At 44.3% G+C, this 25,266-nt stretch overlaps 1 protein-coding gene across 1 annotated transcript in view; it reads left to right on the forward strand.

Annotated features, from left to right (window-relative positions):
- The window catches only part of colec12 (collectin sub-family member 12), a gene marked incomplete at its 5' end in the record, with an annotated part of 56,146 nt that overhangs the window by 21,328 nt on the left and 9,552 nt on the right, over nucleotides 1-25,266 (forward strand). The window contains one exon of the mRNA XM_083654075.1: nucleotides 13,947-14,069. Coding sequence (XP_083510201.1) covers nucleotides 13,947-14,069 — 123 coding nt within the window. The remainder of the gene's footprint in view (nucleotides 1-13,946; nucleotides 14,070-25,266) is intronic.

Here is a 25,266-nt window from a genome sequence, read left to right on the forward strand (position 1 = left end):
ATGCTGCAGAGGACCGGACCCAATTTAAAGTGTCGTAAAGCTGTTAGCAGCGAGTGGGGGGAAAAAAGCACTGTGCCCAGGCCTGCTAGGCTAGCTCAGCGATTCGAGGACCCTAATGTCTTGGTAATTTGTCTCAGTGGTAACTTCCCCTGTTGGAGAGTGTTTACTTGTTAACATTCCAGTAGGCGACTGTTAATACTGGGCTGCTTATAAGAGCTCGAGGAGTAAGTACACTGTGATGACCTCAGGGCAGCCTCTTTGCTCAATGAGAGGTTCAACGGTCAGACTGTCTGGAGCATGAAGTCAAAAGCACCATTGCTCAAGTTCTTTTATGTGGAAATACCCAAGCCTAAATCATAAGCCCTGGGCTCTGCGGACCACAGGGTCCTTGGGGTGGGGTGTGGTGGGGTGGGGTGGGTTGGGGGCTCTGGGGTTCAGGGAGTCCCCAGCTAAATGATGAATTATTAAGCTTCATTATTTCATGTACAAGAAGACGTGTATTTATAGGGAAGAGTATCACCTCTTATTCAAAACCTCCTAATTTGCCTTAATGAAATTCCGGTGTTGGTCCACTTTTCTGCCCACTGGAAGTGACGGATCAGAACTTACAAACAAACAGCAGCGAGTGAACTGTGTACTGTCCATAGAAAGGTTAGCCCTTTTGTCTCTCATTCCTTATGCTTAGTTAAATTGATCACAAACGGAGTGTGCTGTCTGCAGTTGACTGCCAGGTTAGTGGACTTCTGGGAATTGAAGTTTAAACATTTTCAGTTAACAGCCATCTCTTGCTGCTATTTGAAGCCACCAACATGCAAAGTTGCCTTGCTCTAACAAGCCAAAAGTGCTAAAATGAGTATATTACAGTCAGAGGATATATTTTTGTATGGGTGGTTGGTTACAAGCCCAGTTTGACATTTTTCATTTATATGGCTTTTGCTGTAGTGAAGTAAATTAACTACATTTAATTTGCCTCAGGAATGGAAAAAAAGTTACTGTTATGGAAACTATTTTGTGTGTGTCAGAAACTTTATTTCAGACTCAATTGCCCACCTTGGCACCTGTTGTAGCCTACACACACACATTTGTCTGTTTACTGTTGTGTGTGTTGTGTCTTGAAGCAATTAGCAAAGCAAATCGTTCAAACCCAAGGCTGATGATGGTATATAACTACAAAGTAAATGTAGAATAAGGCAATTAGAAAACCATGTATTGCCACGTTATGTTTTTGACAGCATGCCCCTTTGTAGAAAGATGTCAGTATGTAATAATACAAACTGATCAGGGGGAAAAAGCTAAATGTGTGCGAACATTGTAATCTATCAGAGCTCATCCAAGTAGAGTAGCAACGCTACATGTCCATGTCCAGGCCTGTACATGTGTGACTGTGGCTGACTGGTTTCTTACTAAGTAACATAACTACTTTTTGCAGTAACTAGTAATCTAAATTAGTTTTTAAAATTTGGTAGGCTAACCCAATTACAATTTCTGATAGTAACTGAGCTAATTACTAGTTACTTTCAGACATGAAAATAGTGGATGATCTGGCATCTGATCATTAGAACCAGTCTGGGGAGAGACGCTGCCTCCCTGCCCGGCAAAAATGTACCAGATGCCGCAACTGCCGCAAGAGCCCCATGGGCTAATGACCTTGAGTAGGCTATAAGCCCCGCACGCTAATGACCTTGAGTAGGCTATAAGCCCCGCAGGCTAATGACCTTGAGTAGGCTATAAGCCCCGCAGGCTAATGACCTTGAGTAGGATATAAGCCCCACAGGCTAATGACCTTGAGTAGGCTATAAGCCCCACAGGCTAATGACCTTGAGTAGGCTATAAGCCCGACAGGCTAATGACCTTGAGTAGGCTATAAGACTCAGTGGCTACTGACCTTGAGTAGGCTATAAGCCTCCCCAATAAGCAAATGTTCAAGTATCCCATGCAGGTACAATGATAGATACAATTTGACAGTATGTTTTGTCCGACACTGCTACTGCAACACTAAAATAATGTGTGCAATGAAATGAAATGAAGCAGTACAGACAAACCCCATCTTTATTTTGTCACAGACGCCAGCCACACCATGCATGCCATGCATGCCATGCACGTGCACGGCAGCCACTACACAGTACACACACACACATGCAATTGGATGCGCCGTGAAATTTGCCCTCTGCGTTTGACCCATCCTGCCTCGTAACTCCTCCCGGGTCAGGCCAGTAGCGCCATTAGCGCCGCCAACTTCTTCCAACCGCCGCTGGTGAGACGACAATCTTCTGCATGTTTTTAGTGGGGGGTTATGCATGGAGGATACCCAAGGTGAAGCACGGGGAGAACATGCAAACGTCACACAGAAAGGCCCCTTTCCACCAGATCGCCCACCTGGCGACCAGGCACCAAAGACATGGGGAGACATACCCCCAGTGTCAACAGCGTCCCAGGCGAGAATCCAACCGAGGACGTCTTGTTGTGAGGCGAGGGTGCGAGGCAATAATAAGACAATCAAACTAGACTTTTAAAAGTAACGGAAAAGTTACTTTCCTTAGTAACTCATTACTTTAAAGTAACTAGTTACTTTATAGCAATTAAATTACTTTTTGAGATAAGTAACAAGTAACTGCAACTAATTACTAATTTTCAGCAACTTGTCCAAAACTTCTTATGACCATAATGCAGCCTTGATATGACGCAAAATGGCAGGCTGTGAGGAGAAAGATCCTGTGGCAGCCTAACCCTCGTACTGTATACAGTGTTCACACTCCACACAAAGCTTCTTCACACAAAAAGCCTCTAGTCTGTACAAGCTTTCTTTGTGTTGCCATGGAAATTTCCACTGCCAAGCAGAGCTGAGACAGGCCGTGCAGGCCAGTCCAATGGCAGGTACCTGGAATAAGGGAATGAGTGTTAGGATTTATTTTTATTTTTTGACTGAGTCCAAATGAAATACAGCTGTTTCGCAGACACCAAAGTGGACTGCCCCCAGCTCGCTCTCTCTCTCTCTCTCTCTCTCTCTCTCTCTCTCTCTCTCTCGCTCTCTCTCTCTCTCTCTCTCTCTCTCTCTCTCTCTCTCTCTCTCTCTCTCTCTCTCCACGCTATACATATCAGCTATTAACCGATAACCGGGATAAAGCTGAACTCCTATAATGCACTGCTGTGTTTGAAGCACAAGGCCTTTAAGCCTTGAAGTCCTGTGGGCGCTGTATCAATGTTCCATAATAATGATGACTTTAGCACATCTACTCATGTGCATCTGGCAGTCTGAGAGTATCACTTCATATATATTACTGCAGGCAGATGAAAAGCTGTTTATCCAAAAAGTCAGCTTCTCAAGAATTAGGGAAAGCGGTTTTATTTTGAGATTATTGCTCAGGCACTTTAAAAAATATACAGTTAGTTTTGGGGTTTCTTGGGCTCTAAGCTCAGCCCATAAATTAATATAACCATCAATCAACTAAAGAAAAGGAGGGGGAGAGAGAGAGAGAGAGAGAGAGAGAAAGAGAGAGATTGCCAGAACTGGAGGTATGAGGTTTTCACCTGACAGCAATAATATGTACAGAAAAGTCTCGTCCACCATACCTCCGTTCCTCCTAGGCCTTTCTGGTATTTATTGACCTCTTGGGGATTGTCTGGCCAGATTCCAGCTTGTTGATTGGGACGTCCTGGCTGTGTTCCAGGTCGCTCCACGCTCCGCGTGTTTCCAGTTAGCTGCTGATATGTATGTGTCAGCATGTTTATGTACTGTGGTATTTTACGCACAGACAGCAAGAGGCCACAGGCTTTATGAATATGAAACATGACACTTATTGACTAACGAGGTACATCAGGGGAGATGTCACTCGGGCTTCAGTTGGTCTATTTGAGAGGGGGCTAGGAATGGTCTATACATTTTTTTTTTATCAAAATTTGTCCACATTACAAAATGTATCCACATTATGAGTGATACTAGTGTTAAAGAAAGGAAGATCCTGGAGCACTCAATTCACTGGAAAGTGATTTTAATAAGGTGCAGTGACTAACGTTTCGACGCGCAGCGTCTTCATCAGAGTCGAAACATTTACTGCAACTTTTACATTGATACTAGTGTTACTTTTTGCTTGTGTGGTGTCTTTTACTTTTCGAAACCTTTTTTAAGGATGTTTTGGGGTTAAATATTTAAAGCCCCAATCAGTAACATTTTCACCTTAATATAACAGCTTTTTAGTCATTGAAGATGGTACATTGACTTGTAACAGGGAGAATGTCACCTCTATTGGTCACACACCGCCCTCCAAAGGCCTCTCCTAGGACTAAGCATTTTGTGCCTGCGCAAGATGCGCGCATGCGCTGTACAGCGGAAGTGTTGTGTTGATGAAAACAAGGAAGTAACTCGGTGCGGGTTTGCTACAAAAATTACGTTTCAAACTAACTATGGCTTATTATTTCATCATGTGGTGAGTACCCGATGTCACAACATGTACTGGTGCTGTTTTGTTGACTTTGAATGGCGATATCGATACCGATACTATTCCAACCAGAGGGTGCAGTTTCTCCAAAAGCAAGACTTGGAAAAGTTGCTGTATGGGGTTTAAATACTGTAAAACATCATCACTGAACTTATAGCCTCAGCCACCTCAGCCAGGAAGGATGACATCACTGATGACATTCTGTGACATTCTCGGCGATGACATCATCAGAGCTTCACGACGCCGGTGATGTCATAATTGCTGATGACGTCATCAGTGAGGTCGCTTTCACATATAAGCTGGTGGACTCGGTGCGATTCGGGGGGGTGAAGTTGCAACATTGTTGCGATTTTCATTTGGTCTGGTTCGCTTTCACAGAAATTTGTCAAGCGCACCAAACTTTCTGAACAATTTCACGTGGTCGAAACAGTCACTCCTCGTCTATTGGACAGAATAGAGAAGGGAAATCTCTCCTCTTCAGCAGGATTCTTGCCTGGCTGAGGGCTGACTAAATAACAAGTGAATCGGCAAAACACAAACCATGGAGCAACACCACCTGCGATATTGGGATTTCTGGTTTTACTTTGGTGTTACTATCAAATAAATATTTTACAAGAAATGTGCCCAATATGAGCAGCAGATGAGGCAGCAAGCTGTTGAACATTGCATTCTGCAGATGAGACGAGCGAGGCAGTACATACCGAAGGCGAAGGAAAGCCCTGTTGAGAGACAATGATGTGTTGTTGTATGACGACGTAGTCGTAGGTGATCAGATTGCAATCTGATCACCCAAAATGCATGTTAACGCCAGGTATAAATGAAATCAGGCTAATGTGGTCAAGCACTATCCGATTGCAGTCTGATCACAGAAAATGCATGTTAGTGCCAGGTGTAAATGGCCTCTAAGATGTCACTCACTGATGATGTCATCAGCGATTATGACATCACCGGCATCGCAAATCCAGGACCAGAGATTAATACCATCAGCATACACCACCTGTAGCCAAACCTACTACTATAATAGGAGCTGTGTGCCCGTGTGCTCGGTTCATCGTCTCCAGAGTCCCCACCCTAGAATTAAGCGTGGGTAGCGCACAAAAATTCTAGTTATCTTAATATGATGTGAGGTTCAGTTAACTTTGCTGCAGAAACAGCCGGGAGAAATACTTTTTACTTTTATACTTGATTACCGTAAATTTCGGACTATAAGCCGCGGCTTTTCCCCCGTTTTTTGGCCCTGCGGCTTATATAACGGTGCTGCTTATCTATGGATTTTTTCGAAAAAAAAAAAAGAAAAAAAAAACGGAATTCTCTCTTCTTTTGCACTCTTTCTAACTATAAATCCACTTCTGTTTTAATTTCCTCTCTTGCCCTCTTTTCACCACACCGCGGACACTGTGTGCACTGTAAAAAAAAACACAGGTGGTGTTGTGTTATGTTGTTTTGTTGAAATGTTAATAAATGGTAGCTTCCTCAAACAGCCATCTCTTTCCCGACAATCCCCTCTGTGCATGAACCCTTACATATGGTAATTAAACATTAAAAAAAAAAAAAAAAAAAAAAAAAAACATTAAAACACCTGCGGCTTATATTCCGGTGCGGCTTATATATGTAACAAACAGGCAATTTTGCTGCTGCGGCTTATACTCCGCTGCGGCTTATAGTGCGGAAATTACGGTACATTTCAGAGTATTTTTTAGTAACTGTATGTACTTAAAGGTCCCATTCCATGCAAAAGCTGTTTTTACTTGTAAATGCATATACTGCTGTCATCCCTCCCTGTAATGAGTGGTCACAACCTCAGAACTGCCACAGTTGGATTTGTCCCTATACAGCTTCCCCCTGCAGCCTCCTTCAAGCCACGCCCCTTACACTCTGTTTCCCCAGACGGGGTATTGGGACATCACGATGGTCCTCAAGCATACTGCGCGGGTCTCTCTCACACAAGCTACCTGCACCATTTTGTCTATAGCCACAAAATTAACACTTCTAGCTGGAGCGACGCCAACTGTACGTGATCCAGCAACTGCGGAGGTGCATTCGGGAAGTCTAGGCATTTTGAGATGTCCTCTTTAGCGTAGCAACCGTTAAGTTAGCGATAACGTTAGTTGTGGACACAACCTAGCGTGCTGGTCCACAGACGCTAATCTGATTGGCCGCTGGGAGCCTGAGGCGGGCTCTCCCTCAGCGGCCAATGGGAAGTTCTGAATATATTATAGAAACAGACCATTCTTGGGATGCAACGAGATGAGGAAGTGACAACTCCGTCAGAACAAACAGGGTTGCTATATTTTCGACAAATTAATCCAGAATCATGTTTTATGGACCAGAGACACACGTTTTTAAGAGGTTACAGCTGCACGAATTGGGACCTTTAAGAATGTGTGTACTTTTCCCATCTCTGAGTATGCTATAACAAGTCATCAAAGTATCTGCGAGAGAATATTGTAGCAACTTTGGAACTGTTTGCTTTCCATCTTTCTTGGCCGTTACATTTGTGACAGAAGTGTTGTAGCAAAGGGCATCAGAGAGACGTGGACACAAGAGACTTCAGTGTGGGACAGTGGGATACAGACCAACCAATACAAGCAATGTCTCATTCAGACCTGTGTGCTACCCATGCTCCCCACACTCTATTTTGCAATTTTGGCCATCTTTGGTTACAATTTTACTGTCTCAGGCAAATTTTTCACATCGTGGGCAAATTCTTTGGACATGAACGATGGCGGAGCGAGCAGTCGTTCCCTGATGGCGGACAGCTGATTAACTGCACCTGTATTGAATTTTAGGCTCCAACAAACTTCTGGCAGTGTAATAAATTTTGTGGCGTAACCGTCCAGCGTGGCTAATATGAAGCTATGTTACGACTCAGTATTGTTCTCCATAACTAGTAGGAACACAGCAAGCAACTTGCTGATGCAGCAATATGGACATAAACAACAAGCATTTCCAGCTGGAAAAGAAGCTGAGAAGGCGGGTACTACTACTTTTTTGATGAAACATCTGGAATCGTGAAAGCCAGTGACCCCTAATGGTTGTGACTATGAGGAAGTAGTTGTGCTTCAGTGACCCTGCAGGAACAACAAACACGTACCCATGGACCCATTTATCCACACATGTGACGGTGCCACTGTTTTTGAAAAGTACATGATGCAGAATAGAAATTAACAGCCAATCATGATGAAGGAGCAACTGGATTTAAGCAGGAGTCAGGAAGTCAGTCATCTGTACAAATGCATTTTATGTATCTTTGTAAAGAGGAACATTGTACAACCACGGCACGGACAGGTGGTTGTGGAGTAACAGAATAATATATTAGTTAAAATTGGTTAAGTGATGTCTGCGGCGGTGTCAGTCATGATTTGTGACAGAAGTGATTCTTCTTCTTCTGTGGTGTTTTATGGCAGTTGGCATCCTTTATGTTGCATTACCGCCTCCTTCTGGATTTATCCATCCACCTACATTCCCTTCCCTCCATTCCCCTCCCTCATTCAATCGTTTACATTCTGTCCCTCTACTATCCCTCCAATCGCAACGGAAGTGATGTCATGCAACTAGTGTTGCATGACATAGTGTTACACAGTAACACTATGTCCTCCACTCTGAGATATATACAGTAACACTATGTCCTCCACTCTGATACACACAGTAACACCACGTCCTCCACTCTGATACACACAGTAACACCACATCCTCCACACTCTGATACACACAGTAACACCACGTCCTCCACACTCTGATACACACAGTAACACCATGTCCTCCACTCTGATACACACAGTAACACCATGTCCTCCACTCTGATACACACAGTAACACCACGTCCTCCACTCTGATACACACAGTAACACCACGTCCTCCACACTCTGATACACACAGTAACACCATGTGCTCCATACTCTGATACACACAGTAACACCATGTCCTCCACTCTGATACACACAGTAACACCATGTCCTCCACACTCTGATACACACAGTAACACCATGTCCTCCACTCTGATACACACAGTAACACCACGTCCTCCACACTCTGATATACACAGTAACACCATGTGCTCCATACTCTGATACACACAGTAACACCATGTCCTCCACTCTGATACACACAGTAACACCATGTCCTCCACACTCTGATACACACAGTAACACCATGTCCTCCACTCTGATACACACAGTAACACCATGTCCTCCACTCTGATACACACAGTAACACCATGTCCTCCACTCTGATACACACAGTAACACCATGTCCTCCACTCTGAAGATACACACAGTAACACCATGTCCTCCACACTCTGATACACACAGTAACACCATGTCCTCCACGCTGAAGATACACACAGTAACACCACGTCCGACTTGCTCTTGACCCAGAGCCTTGAGACTGCTGGCTGCTTGTTTACATGGTATGATGGTGTGCTTTAAGCAGCATGTGGTCTGGCCCAGTGGGGGGGGCTGCAGCTCTCCACACTGGCTCCCGACATGAGGCTCTCAGTACACATAAGGACAACAGTGGGCCGCAGATCCATGTCTGGGTCCACGGCTGGGCCCCATTGAGGCGGTCAGCCATGATGTTTTCACAGATGTGTGGGTCCAAGGCCGAGAGGCCAAACCCCCCTCTACCCCTCTGGTGGTCCGGCCCGCCCCTGACTGAGAGGCAAGGAGCCTCCTACGGTTGCAGATGCAGTCCCATGTGACGGGCCACAGAGCTGGTTAAAGGGACGATCAGCAGATAGAGGCAGGCCTCTGATACGGTCAGGAGGAGGATGTCAAACGAGGAAGTGAGTCCAGCTGTGGAATGTCTGGAGCATCTCCTGGTGGAGGCAGTACCCAGAATGCCATAGGGCATGTCTCTGCCCATAGCGTGGTGCCTTAGAAGATTACATTGCACAATTACATTCTTTGCTAAAAGTCTCAACAGAGAAGATGGGTTGCACGGTCCAACCAGCGTAATCCCCTTTATATTTGTTGGATTTGTTTGAACTACTGGTTGTATAAAGACATAGCTACAGTAGTGATCAACAAAAACACGTTGTTTTTCACTACATAGGATGGAGATGAAAACCTTGGCTTGAGTAAACGACCAGGTTACTCTATTTTACTAGCGTCTGTTCCCATGATGTCACATGCTGATCACCCACTTTTACTATGATTGTGTGACTGTGGAGAGCAGCCGAGTACAAGATGTTTCAATGACCTTTAGTTATGGTTATGTGGTGTCTCAGAAGTTAATCAGAGATGGGAAAAGTACACACATTCTTTACTTAAGTAGAAGTACAGTTACTTGTGTCAAAAAAAAATGGGAAAAGGAGAAGTACTGATTCAAGTTATTTATTCAAGTAAAAGTAAGTCAAGTCAAGTCAACTTTATTTATATAGCACATTTACAAACAGCAGCAGCTGAACCAAAGTGCTTTACAGGCAGGGAGCAAATAGGGAGCACAAATATAAAACAGGTAAAGTGCAGAAATACTGAATAAAATGCTTGACAATACAAGATATGATAGAAATTAAAAGGAGAGAAGATAAAAGGAATAAAAACAATAAAACAATAAAAGGCTCTGAAAAAAAGTAAAAAAGGCTCTGAAATGTAATCAAGTATGAAAGTAAAAAGTATTTCTATCAGCTCACGACATAAGATAACTAGAATTCTTGCATGCTCAATTCTAGGGTAGGGACTCTGGAGACGATGAACCGAGCACACAGGCACACAGCTCTCCAATTATAGCAGTAGGATTGGCTACAGGTGGTGTATGCTGATGGTGTTTAATCTCTGGTCCTGGATTTGTTTGAAACACAGTCCCTGAAGAACTAAATCTAGGAAATGAAAAAACGGACAGTCCTTCAAGTCAGTTTTGGTGGAGTACGAAGTCCTCCATCACTTGTGTTAGTGGGAGGGAGTGGACTTGATTCAGGCGATGTGTGCCCAGCGCTTGGCGAATCCGGATCCGACACACGTGGGCCAGACTGGGAGGACATCTCTTGGCCTCCAGAAAGACCCTGAGAGGCCATTTACACCTGGCGTTAACATGTGTTTTCTGTGATCAGATTGCAGTCAGATTGTGTTTTATCACTTGAAATGCCAGGTGTAAACACCCCCAAAACGCATTGAAGAAGGATTGCAATCTGATCGGCCAAACCACCTCCGGAGGTGGTCAGGGATGCATTGTGTACACATTGAACAAAAGTGTAAATGCAATGTGTCCTCTCAATCTGGATACAGACACTTTATGCGGATTGAGAGGACAACCATTTCTGCAATCAGGTTGCAGAAAATGCATGTTAACGCCAGGTGTAAATGGAATCAGGCTGAAGTGATAAAATACAATCTGATTGCAATCTGATGGCAGAAAACGCATGTTAACGCCAGGTGTAAATGGCATCTGAGTGTCTCGGGATCTTTTTATTATTATTAAACCTTTATTTACCCAGGCGAGCAAGTAAGAACAAATTCTTATATACAAAAGCAGCCTGACAATCTGCCCTCTCCTCCAGCTGTTTCTTCTCCTGGGTCACCAGGGCTGGGTCGGCGCCGTGGTCCAGGAGCAGCTGGGCAAAGGCTGCCTGGCACTTGTTATGCTGCACCTTATCCAGCAGGCGAGAAGCCATGTAACGGGTCAGAACGCCAGAGGCCTGGAGCAGCAGGCGGAAGCAGTCCAGGTGTTTGCGTTCAGCACTGATGTAGAGAGGAGACCTCTTGAGGTGATCGCTGTCTATGTCAACAGCAGCATGGAACCTGATGAGTTCCTGCAGTATGTCCAGCCTTCCCACCTCCCACCAGCATAGAAGACCAGGGTGTAGGCGTGTACGCTTTTATTGGGTTCAGGCCCCGGCTTCCAGGAGGATCCGGACGCAGTCCAGTTGACGGTAATAGTTTATACCTAGGTCTACCTGGACTCCGTGGGTGATCAGGTCGGCGACTCAGGCAGCATAACCCTGCGTGGCTGTGTGCTCCAGAGGGGAGCCAGAGTACAAACCTTGTCTCATTCATCCGCCTTCAGAAGCGCTCTTCCTGCAGCAGGGTCATCAGTTTGTCCAGGTCTCCTGCTCCTCGTGGAGCATGCTCTGTTTGAGCAGCCATCAAGGCCCATTTGTTATTAGGACAATTGAAGTGTATTCATTATTTTCTTAAGTTCTTCTTATGTTCTTGTTTGGTCTAAAACCATTGCTTTCATCAACTTCCTGTCTGGTACTTGATTACAGGTTTCCATAACTTCTCTCTCCCCAGGCAAATCTGATGAAAAGCTACAGAAAAGTGCTTTATTGCCTGTTGTTAGTCTAGCAGCTGCCCGCGCACTCGGCTTGCCAGAGGGCACTGGGTCAGTTTCCATGAAGTCAAGCAAACTTCCTGGCCATATTAGATTCCATCATGCTTAGCTCTGGCGGATTTCAAGACACTAGTCCCGCACCAGTGAACATGTGACATGGGAACGACCAATCATGTCACTGCACTGAGGTAGTTTGAGGTTGGATGACAGTGAGGAATGACAGAAAGAGAAGGCTGCCATTTTGTTTTGGTTCCTCTGCCGTATGGCTAACACATGTGCAGTAAGCCACTCTGTCTCATAGTGACTCTTCTTGCTTATTCATGAGGGCAAGTGTTTTCAATTGACACTTGGATAAAGAGAGGCACAGCTTGTCCTTATTCAGTGCTAAACTCAACGATGAAAAGAAAAATGACATTTTTGAATGGAAACCTTTGGCTTCTTTTTGATAAACTCTCTGTTCCAGTTACACAATAGTTTGAGTTATTACTGCAGATCGTGCCTTTTCCACGCTGGGGCCACGCTTGTGGAATCAGCTCCCAGGAACGATTAGGGCCTCAGACTCAATCTCTGTTTTTAAATAAAATCTTAAGACCCACGTGTCCCTCTCTGCTTTCCCCTTGCAAAGGTAGGAACAGTGGTCCAAGACAGGTCACGTGACTTTGTTCTAATGTAAGAATGCAACATTGAGAATGAGTAAGAGGCTAATAATAATGAATAATGAATTTTTATATAGCACACTTTAAAATACAACAAAATCTAAAGTTGCTTCACAGAAAGAGTAAAACAAACATAATAGAACATTAAAACTGGTCAATTTACACACACAAATCATCAATAACACGAAAAGAATGTGATTTTAGGCATACACCAAAATCAGGGTTAAATAAAATAAGATTAATAAAATTAGAGACTAAAATTTAGAAACACGAGTGAAGCACATATGAAGCTAGGGGAATACCTAGCCTGGTAACCAACCCAAATTAATCCTTCATTAGTGTGTACTCTGGATGGCTGTCTATCCGTCTCTGATTCGGTGACGTATTTTTCAGCCCCAACTGATTGGTTCCTGTCTGTGTCAATCATCAAACTTCTTCGATGATTCTGCGCCAAAGATCTTAAATTGATAAGAACTGAAGGTAATGCCTTGCTCCACCGATTATTCCAATGCAGCCCAATGACAGCAGCGCTGTTCTTTGTGTGTGTCTGTTCTCACTTTGTTAAACTCTTTTTCTGGTCCAGAGCTCAATACCGGTAATAGTTACTGGAAACAGCCGCCATGACAGTCTGCCCGCATCGATAAAAACCTTATTTTACAGCCATTGTTATGAATATCAACAACTAGCCAACAGATATCAAAGCTGGTGGGCTTTATGGAAAGAGCGTGACTCGTTGACAGTTATATCAAACTTGTCATTCAGTGGCATTTTACTGCCTACATAACTAACGTGCTAACAGCTAGCTAGCCTAGCTATTAACATACAGGTGTGTTGTTGCAGCGCTTTGTAATGCGTTATCGGTAACGTTAGATTAATTATTTAATAAGGTCCCTCCGCCTACATCGACCAGCCAATGAGGTGTCCTGGACAGTATCTGTGCTGAATAAATGCAGTGGATGGGCCTGGGTCCCCATATGAAGAGTGATGTCAACTGCGATTCATATGGGGCTGGATACCAGGGAATACCCGTCCCTGTGTGACTGGCCATTTGGTCAGGCCTTACTCACAGAGTTGGCATGCAGCCTCTCCTCTCTCTCCCCAGAGGGTTTCCATAGTCCACTTCACTGGCTACAATTCGGCTCATCTGTGTGCTACTCCAGACCTCCCTGGCTGATTTGAACTGCACTCACCTGTGTGCTGCTCCACTCTGAAGCTCTCCGTGGTGCTGAACCTGTGTTTAGCCATTTTGGCCACTAATGAGCCATTTTTGCCCATTTAGTCGGCACTAGATGTAATTACGTAATTAAAAAATCTGGTTGCGTTAGGTCAGCTGCAGGGGGTGCTCTTTACACTTCCTGAAAGATTCAGCCCGATTGCACGTAAAATGGCATAGCTGTGGCCAAACACAACTTCTGCTCACACACACACACACACACACACACACACACACACACACACACACACACACACACACACACACACACACACACACACACACACACACACACACACACACACAGACACTTTGCATTCGTATTAAAGGAGACATTATTAAAGGAGACACAAATGCTGCTGTGTGTTGCAGGAATCCAGGAGGGAACAGAGTGCACCAAGTGTAAAAATGACTGGGCGTTGAGGGCTGCTATTGCACTGCTCTATGTGCTGTGTGCCTTGCTCACCATAGCAGTGGCTGTCCTGGGATACAAAGGTAAGTCAAGACCCAAGTCAGAAAAACAAGTGTCATAACTAGTAGCCTACAAGTGCATCATTATATTTTTCATGAGGTTTCAAATGGAAACCTTGAGCTTACTGATGTGCTCCAAACACTGGCACTGTGCAACTCATCTCATTTCCTGTTCTCCTTGTGCTTATTCTGCTCATTGAGAGTTTCACAGTTTTCATTCACTGCGTTCAATCAGTAAAACGGTAGGCAGGTTTTGCCCGCTTAGTCCCCCCTCCCCCCCAGGTTTCATTAGCTAGAATATGTAACTTTTACTTATGAACATCCCTTACATTCAAGCCATTGCAAGTTCCCACAATGCTGTTTAAAGGGATAGTTCACATTTTTTAAAGACCCCCTAACGAGCATGATTCGTGACATCACGAATACTGGAGCCAATCCCTGTCCAGTATTCAGCGGTTAAGCCCCAACACATTCTCACTCCCAACTCGTCTCGTCATATACTGCAGATCGGTCAAGAACCCTTGTCGTCACTTTGTCACGAGTTGGGAGTGAGAATGTGTTGAAAGCCTGTGTTGTATGCTGTGGGTGGCTAGTTAGGTTCTAGATGATAGCCTGATTGGTTGCCTTGGATTTTTAAATGAGGGAGAAGGAGGGGAAGTCATTTTAAGGGGTTTAAGAAGATAATATAAAACCATCAGACACAAATTATTATTTGTTTATTGTTTATTATTTGCTACTTACCAATGATGATGTTGATTGGTCGACTTCTTTCTCAGCACAATCCATGCTGTTCCTCATAGCAGCTCTGGAGTGTTGGGGAAAGAAAAACAAATGCAAGTTCAATGGAGTCACGCTCCTGTGCTGACTGAAGCTCACTGAAATTCACTTTCTGTTGATGAAATTTGAGTGAGCCGCAGTCAGCTTATACATACAGGAGCGTGACCTCATTGACCTTGCATTCGTTTTTGCCCCTTTCCAGAGCCCTGTACTACGAAACTAGTTTAATGCCTTATCCGAGTAAGTTTGAGTTTAAACCTGGTTTAGCCGTACTACAAAGCAAGTTAACTTTCAATCACCATGGCAACTGACGCTGCAAAGCTAACCTGGTCGCGACCAGGTTAGCTTCAGAGGATAAGATCAAAATCCATGACAGACCCATATAATCGGCTCTCTGGAGTCACTCACCGTTCATATAAGATCGCCATATGAAAAATAGATTGCAGTCAACTGAGAATATAACAAGAAAAACATTTGTGGCTCTGTAGGCTACATAATTAAATTAAGCCTATTTACCACTTTATGTCTTAACAGCTCAACGATGCGTGGAGAAATATGATCACTATTAATCACCGCGGCGCATATCATGAATGGACCCTCAAATGGAGTGAGGGTGATATTCTCCTACATGCCAGAAAAGCCTATACATATAATATAGATATGGGATAAATATGGATAGCCCCAATACTAAATATGCAGGCTATTCTTGCATCTTTCAGCTCGAACTGTGTCCTGTAGGCTGTATGCCAATATATGAGCAAAAATAGGCTAGTTTTTATCAATGATAACTATGCTCGCATCGTCTCAATTCAGTTCAGCAGTTTTCTCTTTTATAGTAGGCTATTAGGCTTTATACTAGGCTATTTTATATATGAATTATTCGATCAGTGCAACCACACACATGAGTGATAGAGATCATTATTCATTGAGCATGCGTTTCTAAATCTATGGTCTAAATAGGCTTACAGATTGTGGAAATGTATAGACTGAGATTACACATTTAGATTTGTTGCTGCTGCCTGTATCAATGCAGCTGTATCAATCGCTGATCAAAGTAAATCAAATGACTGATGTGAATACAAGCTGCTGCTTTAGACAGCCCTTCAGCAGACTATCCAACGCGGATTTTCATTCTGACATTAAATCGCGGATACATTAAATATCCGCTAAAACTCTGATCATGCACTGTGCTTCATTGAACGAGGAAATGGGTGTGGGCGTGGATAAACTCAGCTGTTCATAATGTGATTGGCTAGGGCACCTCTTTCGCGTGGACGCGCGCCTGTGCACGAGCGAAAAACGTGCGCGTGCACAGGCAGATCCCAGGTCCACTTACACAGTAGAAAACCAGCGTCGTAGTATCAGTTAACTAGATAGCTTTGATCCTGTTCAGTCAAACCAGATCAAAGGGACTTATCGCGGATCTGTTAAACTAGTTTCGTAGTACAGGGCTCAGAGCTACTATGAGTGCGTTTACATGCACACCAATAAACTGTTTATTAGCGGATTTCTGAGTTACCTGATTATTCAAGTGGTCATGTAAACAGCATAAACTGATAAGCTTTATCCGTTTATGGTCATAAACGGGTTATGAATAAACCGATAAACACAGCTAGGTTTCTGGCCAATAATCGGTCTTATCTCTGCATGTATACACCTTAACCGGGTTTCTTTCGGGTTTATATATCTGCGCATGTACGAGTTGCGGGAGAGAGAAGCACAGGAGCGCGAGGTAGGGAGAGACGTGCTGCACTCACTGGCCCCTCTCTCCTCCCTCTCCCCCGGCCACAGCGGGGGGAGAGCGGAGCGGAGCGGGGAGCTCTGCTCTCTCTCCCCCGGTGTCCCTCGCACCGCTGCTGCACTGCACTATCATGTTGAAATGTCGATATTCTACAGGAGACGACTGTGGTGTCTGCTTGCACGAATAAAGTCCCCAGTGCCATGCCGTGAACATTACAGGGACGAACATTTGTCTCGGATTGCAAATAGAATGATGAATTTATTAATAAAACGCATTGTCCAAGGTGCGTGCGTGACGATGTTTTTCAGATGACAGATTAAAAAAAACACGTAGCCTACGGACAACAGACTCAGTCGTTCAAAACACAAGACACACATAACGTTAATATCCGTGACAAATTCTGTCCGTTTTCTGACAGGTAGAGTATTTCAATTCAACAGACGTTGTGGGTCATGAACATTTGACGTGCTTAATTCACCTCACCTGCCTGCCTCTGTGCTGTGTGCTCGGTAAAGTTGGAAATATTATTGACAGATGCACTTCCAAAGCGACGCGATGCCTATTCCAATAAAGTAGACGAGATACACAATCTAATTTTCACCTAAACCATCCTCTGCGCTGGACAAATAAATTAGGAAAATGTGATTTTGCATTTTGCAACTATATTCTGTTGTTTTATTGCGGAATTAATGCTGCCTTTCTGGAGAGAAATCCGACTAATTGACTGAATCATGTAAACCCGGGTTTCTCCTATTGTCGGATTATTAAAGTGCATGTAAACGCAGAAATCAGATTATTGCCATAAACTGATTATTCTCAGTTATCCGTTTATTGTCTGCATGTAAACGCACTCTATGAGGAACAGCATGGATTGTGCTGAGAAAGAACTGTACCAATCAACATCATCATTGGTAAGTAGCAAATATGGCTAGAGTTTTAAAAAGTGTGAACTATCCCTTTGAGCCTTTCAGCACCTGATAACTCTCTTTATTCCACAGTATACCAGGGTTTTCACTCTGTTATCGTCTGGGGACATTCCCATGCTGCACCAGGGATGCAAACTCATGGAGAGTGAAAAAGGTGATAGATGCCAGGGCAGACACGAAACCACTCAGAAATCCTTCACTTAAAGGGATACGCCAACATTCGCCTAGCTGTGTGCAGTCATCATTACATTGCGCCTCAGGCAAACGAGGAAGAGCGACCCCTCTTTGTTAGTTCTCGCTACGAAATTACTTTGAAAAAGACCATTTCCCGTAACTTTGGATTGTTATTTCATCGCGTGGTGAGTACACGAGTCACAACATGTACATGTGAGTGTTTCTGGCGCTTTTGGAATGTTTTTTTCTTTCTTTTTTTGCGACTGAATGGGGGTAGGCAGCGGCACCATAGAGTACTAAGCTAGCAGTGAGGGGTCAAACACACTTTCTAATGCACACACAGGAGAGAAAGGCATCTACATTCTAGTTATACTATCGGGAATATGGCAAATAGGCTAATCTCCAAAAATGTTGGCGTAACCCTTTAAGTGTCCTATTTAAGGTGACTGTCACCTAAAGTTGACTAGTTTGCCACCCTGTGCACACCAGAGACGTCCGCCCAGCCTAGCCTGCTAATTTCCAGTTAGCCTTCTGCTAACTTGGATGGGGATAATTCAGTTGTGCGGCTCTTCTAGACATTCCAATTGTTATTGTACCGAATTTATCAAATTCTGACGTGAAACGAGTGATTTCGCGGCGGCTGTATGATGTCCCAAACTATTTATCCACTCGTTTACAGCCCCGATGTAGCAGTCTATACGCCGGAGCTATGACAAATGCCGCATCCACGTGCTGCTCGGATTTTCCCGAGTTGAGAAGTGTTCATGAGCCTTTAAATCTTAATGTGGAAACAACATGGACACTACAAAGAAGATGTGTTGTGTTTTATTGCTCAGAGTGTTAATAAACGACATGTTGGTAGCTGTTTCCAGTTTTTGCGTGGCAACAAAGAGGAAAGGAAAGGGGTCGGGAAATAAGTTTTTCCGACACCACTCGGGGACGTTGGAACTATTTTCTGGGAGGGGGTGCGGGAACGTTGCCGCAAATAGGGCATTGTTTGATCCCTTATATTTGCGTATTTGCAATTTAGGATTGACGAGCACAGTAACTGTTCCATACTTATTATGCCTCCGCCGGCGAAGCCAGGCCGAAGGCATTATGGATCCGGGTTGTCCGTCCGTACGTACGTACGTACGTCCGTACGGATGTTTGTTAACGCCATATCTGAGGAACGCCTTGACGGAATTTCATCAGATTCGCCTTAAACATTCACTTAGGCCCAAGGATGATCTGATTAGATTTTGGTGGTCCAAGGTCAAAGGTCAAGGTCACTGTGACCTCTCGAACGCCATTTTCAAGCTTGTTAACGCGATATCTGAGGAACAACTTGACGAAATTTCATCAGATTCGCCTTAAACATTCACTTTAGCCCAAGGATGATCTGATTAGATTTTGGTGGTCCAAGGTCAAAGGTCAAGGTCACTGTGACCTCTCGAACGCCATTTTCAAGCTTGTTAACGCGATATCTGAGGAACAACTTGACGAAATTTCATCAGATTCGCCTTAAACATTCACTTAGGCCCAAGGATGATCTGATTAGATTTTGGTGGTCCAAGGTCAAAGGTCAAGGTCACTGTGACCTCTCGAACGCCATTTTCGAGCTTGTTAACGCAATATCTGAGGAACAACTTGACAAAATTTCATCAGATTCGCCTTAAACATTCACTTGGGCCCAAGGATGATCTGATTACATTTTGGTGGTCAAAGGTCAAGGTCACTGTGACCTCTCAAACGCCATTTTCCTGCTTGTTAATGCGATATCTCACGAATGCCTTGACGGAATTTCATCAAATTTGCCTCAAACATCGCCTTAGACTCAAGGATGATCTGATTAGAGTTTGGTGGTCAAAGGTCAAAGGTCAAGGTGAGCTCTCAAACGCCATTTTCAAGCTTGTTAACGCGATATCTCAGGAATGCCTTGACGCAATTTAATCTAACTTGTCTCAAACATCGACTTCGACTCAAGGATGAACTGATTACATTTTGGTGGTGAAAGGTCAAGGTCACTGTGACCTCTCACACACCCAATTTCCAAGCTCTGTAACGCAACATCACAAGAGCGCCTTGACGGAATTTCTTCCAATTTGCCTCAAATGGCGATTTGGACTCAAGAATTAACTAATGGCGGAGGCATAAGTCCGCGTTGCGGTCGTTCTAGTTTTATATTTATATTTTTATTACTTTTTATTAATCAAAAATGCCTTTTATTACATTTGTTTTGCATGACATCACAATGGAGAAGCGAGGCGTAATGAAAACCTCAGAGCTCCAGGGTGTCTTTCTGCACCTTGCCACCCAACAGTGCATTTCCAGCTTCCACACACTCAGTGACACACCAGTGTGTCTGTGTATGGAGCCATGACACAGCCTTCATAGCCAAAAGGGTCCACACTTCCCAGGCCTCCATCTTGAAGCCATGAAGCCAGAGCAGAGCCAGAATTGTGGCCCACACTTCCTGGTTCACTGATGCAGGCTTTGGCTTCTCCATCTCTTCCCTGGTCTTTCCCAGTACAGTAAAGTACTGGGGCGGTTTTAGCTCAGGAGGTAGAGCGGGTCGGCCAATGACGCAAGGGTTGGCGGTTCGATCCCCGCTCCCTCCCAGCTGCTGTCGTTGTGTCCTTGGGCAAGACACTTAACCCTCCTTGCTCCCGATGGTGTGTAGGCACCCTGCGTGGTAGCCTGCCGCCATTGGTGTATGAATGGGTGAATGTAGACTATCTACTGATTGTAAAGCGCTTTGGATAAAAGCGCTATATAAATGCAGGCCATTTACCATTTACCATTTACAGTAGCCAGAGCCGGCTCTAGCACCCAGGAGCCAGAGACCTTCTGGAGAGAGACCAGCTGCAGCAAGGGCTCTCTGTGTGGCATGAGGCTGGGCTGAGGGTCTTCAGAGGCACAGGGCAACATGGGGTCTCCAAAGCCATGTGAATGCGATGGAATGGAGTGTGATGGCATGGCTGATACCATGTCATCACACAGATCTACAACACTGGGCTGCATATACATCATAGGTGCTGGGACATTTCTGCGCAGCAGATGACCTTTTATAGCCTCCTCTCCATTACCTTTGTTGACAGCCATGAAGGCAGTGAAGGCACTGCTGACTCCTGATTGAACTACCTTCTCCTTCACTCTTCCATTCGGCTGTCCTCTGTGCTCTCTCTCCCTCATCTCAAGGGTGCGAATCAGGGTCCGAGCCCCCAACCTGTGGACTGTTAATCCCGTGCCCTCTGTAGGCTTGAGACTGAAGTGGATTTGGTTCTGAAAGGGATGACCTGCCAGGCTGTAATTGACAGTCCCTTTGGCAGATCCCACGTGACCGAGATGTCCATCACAGCTGGCTGCAGGGCAAATTTGTTGTCTGCGAATCTCATACACACACACACACACACACACACACACACACACACACACACACACACACACACACACACACACACACACACACACACACACACACACACACACACACACACACACACACACACATAGGGACTAGGGAGAGAGAGAGAGAGAGAGAGAGAGAGAGAGAGAAAATAAACCATGCACGCACGCGCGCACACACACACACACACACACACACACACACACACACACACAATGTAAATCTAAATGTCTAATACATGTCTAAATAAATAAATAAACAAACCAACCAACAAACAAACAAACAAACAAACAAATAAATAAATTAATAAATATAGAAGGACTCCTATGCTGATGATAGGCTTAAATATTCATATTGAGGACATTAAAAAAGCACATTATTGTTCCACCAATGTGAATTATTGCCTGAAGAAATTTTGACTGATATAACCCCCACAGCAGATGCACACGCGCACGCTCTCTCTCTCTCTCTCTCTCTCTCTCTCTCTCTCTCTCTCTCTCTCTCTCTCTCTCTCTCTCTCTCTCTCTCTCTCTCTCTCTCTCTCCCTGAGGTTTGATGTTAGTCGAACGGACGTTTTACTGGCAACAGATGGGAAACTAAATCCAACCAAGTCAGGAGAGTTCCAGCCTCTCTAAGAGAAGATTTAGCACTTGAACAGAGGCTTCCATGATAGAAATCATTGTTTACTCTCTGTTGAGTTGATATTTTTCAGAGATTAACCCTGAGATAGGAAACACATTTCTTATGCAACGTTGTCCTTGTTGCAACAGTTTTCTGATCAGTCTTAACACAAGCTGTTTGAAATAAGGCAGCAATGTTACACAGACACAGAGGAAATGATTCCAAATATTAACACAATGGCCATCATCATGGAATGCATTGCCCAGCTTAAACATGTCTAAACAGATCATAATAAATTACAGTACAATGAGGACAGCCAAACTCCATGCAGTTTTGTGGCCACAAAGAAAAAGCATAGAATGTGTTTGTACGTGTCAAAGTATCCATGGCACCCCAGTTTCCCTGCCTGCACCAACATGAGGGTCGCAGGTTCGTGCCCCGTGTTGCGGTTAGGTCGGGTGTCCATACAGGCACAATTGGCCGTGTCTGCGGGTGAGAGGCCGGATTAAGGTTAGTCCTGGTAGTGCCTCCTCTGGTCGGTCGGTCAGGGCGCCTGTTCGGGGGAGGGAGGGGAACTGTGGTATTCCCACGAGCTACCTCCTCCCGGTGAAGTTCCTCACTGTCAGGTGAAAAGAAGCAGCTGGATCGGAGGAAGCATGTGCTAATCTACAACTCTCCCACATCGGCAGAGGGGGTGGAGCAATGGCCAGGACAGTTTGCTAGGGGGAATAGGCCTATCTCACACAAAATGACTCCCAACCCGGAAACGTGGATTTGCACTTCCACTTTCTCCGCTCACTGTATTTCTGTATTTGCTGTGACCCGATAACAATCGCTCAGTGTGCATTTTTGTTCAAATTCAAAGAAGAAACAGCATTATTTATCAGTTCATGGGTTTCCTACTGAGGAAAAGTTCAAAAGAAGATGGATTTTAGCTTAAGAACAGACAAAGGCTGCATTTCCCAAAAGCTTCTTAGCGCTAAGAAGCTTCTTTAACCCTTCTTAAGGCCCCCTTAAGAAGCAAACGCGTTTCCCAATTGCTTCTTAGCCTAAGATGATCTTTCGTTACGAAGGCATGCGTTTCCCTAAAGCTTCTTAGCGCTAAGAAGCTTCTTTGACCCTTCTTAAGGCTCCCGTAAGAAGCCAACGAAGCCAACGCGTTTCCCGATTGCTTCTTAGCCTAAAATGATCTTTCATTAAGAAGGCTGCGTTTCCCAAAAGCTTCTTAGCGCTAAGATGATCTTTCGTTAAGAAGGTTTTGTAAGAAGGGTCTGGGGCATTCTTAACACCTTCTTAATGACGAAACACTGGCAGATCCAGCCGCGTCAGGCAAAAGGAGATACTTGTGTCCACTGTTCCTCTTGTGTTTTTCCCTTTTTCCTTTCTTTCATGCAGCCTTTAGTGTTTAAAATTGCGGAACACTTGAAAATCTCCCCTCTATGTATGGTTACTTGTGTTTTAAATGTTTTACCGTAGGCTATATTCCTCTAATCAGAATGGATTCCTTTTATAATAAGAATGTTGTGGATTTATATAGCACCTTTCACAGAACCCAAGGTCGCTTAAATTCTGTAGTGTTTCTCGCAATTTTGTTGTATGCTGTGTATATAAAGCATTTTGAACTGCAGTCCATGTCTGAAATAAATAATGTTTAATAGAAGAAGTTCTTGTTTAACATGACCACGATTAGGTTATTCTACAACAGTGTTTCTCAACCACTGGGTCGTGGCCCACTGGTCGGCTCAGAGTGCCATCTAGTGGGCCGCAGAGGACCTCTCACATCGAGATGGTGGACAGCTCCAGTTAAGATGCTTCTTAAGAGCCTTCTTTAGCGATGTGTTAAGATGGCTGTTAAGAAGGCGTTTGGGAAACACTTCTTTGGAGCCTTCTTAACTCCTTAAGAAGCTTCTTAACTCCTTAAGAAGCTTCTTTGTAATATTAACGCAGCCAAAGCTGTTACCATGGTAACGGCTATATGCTAGCTACCTAGGTCTCAAATATCTAGCTACAACGGCAGGCTGTCAACGGAATAACTGGATACTTTAGCATTAAACCATGCCAGACAAACTGCAAGAAGTGGCTCTGAAGTGGATTATATATATTATAGTAGATGATAATGGACTTGCAGCAGGCGGTTGGCAGAGTGATTTACGTTATTTATTATTAGCATGTTGCTACTACTTGCTAACGAATTACCTGCTGTAAGATAACCTTACACAAACTTGCAATATAAAGCGGTGTCAAGCATAATGCTAGAAGTTGTTACTTGTTTATTAGTCAAGTGTCAATTTATAATGTGTAAGTAAGGTGAATGTGAATAACATTAAAAAGCCTGCCAGTACATTAACGTAGGCTACATACCATGGAAAGCTATTTGATTGGTAAGCTCACTTAGTCTTTGAGATACATCCAGTAGAGTGACATCTTACATCTAATGCTATTTATTAATAAGTTAAATTTCCTCATGTGCCATTATTAAATTAATAACGTTAGTAGGAATGTAACGTTGGCACATACTAACACATTATGCTACTTGTTAGCTAGTAGTCAAGTGTCAGATAGTGTTAGATAGGCCTATTGGCCAAAAATAAATTGGGGAGTCAAGGGGGGCCCAGCCAGTAAGCCAGCCAGCCAGCAGACAAAATAAAATATATTCTAGAAAAAAGTCTGCCCTGTCGGTGGCCTCACTATAGTTGTGGGATATAATATTGGGTACAGTCAGGCACATGATGCTCTGTATTAGCATGGAGCCCATGTGATTCTGATGGTTTGGGTCTAATGTCTACCAGATGACCATGCAGCGACCACCAGGGCTTAACAACCCAGAGGAGATTTTATGGCTTGGTAGCAATTTGTTGTCTCATGAACCACAGGTTGACTCACAAATGGCCGCAAGTGTCCAAAATGGTTTGATTTAGCAAGAAACCAATGGAGGCTGGGTTCTGCGTCTTGTGTTGCTATCCTACAGCATAGACCGCCCTCAAATTGAAATACAACCTTCTGTACTAATCACGATGTTTCTCAGTCTTGCCGTTCTACTCCATCATCATCCACCTTGTTAAACGTGGCCTTGTTTGTGTTACCTGCGGCGTACACAGCGAATCCACTTTGTCCTTAATCTTACCTACTGTCCAATGACGCTGAAGCAGAGCTCATTGGACTCTTACGTCATCATTCGTTCAGGAAGAATATGCCTGCGTGGGCATTCTGCACAGCTTCTGCGGGTCCTGCAGCATTGACCAGCATTAATCTGCCAGGCCTCAGGTTGGGTAACTGCCTTAGGTGGCTCATAACTGGGGTCATAGTATGCAGCCAATAAGCCTGACTCAAAATAGCAGCCTTATACAACTCATAATGCCCACGTTTCCAATACAGAGAGGAGGTGGGTGGGCAGTGAGGGAGAGGGACAGAGAGGCAGATGGGAGAATAAGGGAAGTAAAATAGTGTTAGTTAGAGATACTTAGAGATACTTCGCTGACCCTTATATCCGGGGCAACTTTAGCACAGAAACAATACAGCAACACTACAGGTACACGTTAATAAGGAGGGCAAGAGTCAAGACCACAATGCCCAGAGAGTATGTAACAAATATCA

This window comes from Poromitra crassiceps (genome assembly GCF_964638095.1).
Source record: "Poromitra crassiceps genome assembly, chromosome: 17".
Classification (NCBI taxonomy): Eukaryota; Metazoa; Chordata; class Actinopteri; order Beryciformes; family Melamphaidae; genus Poromitra; species Poromitra crassiceps.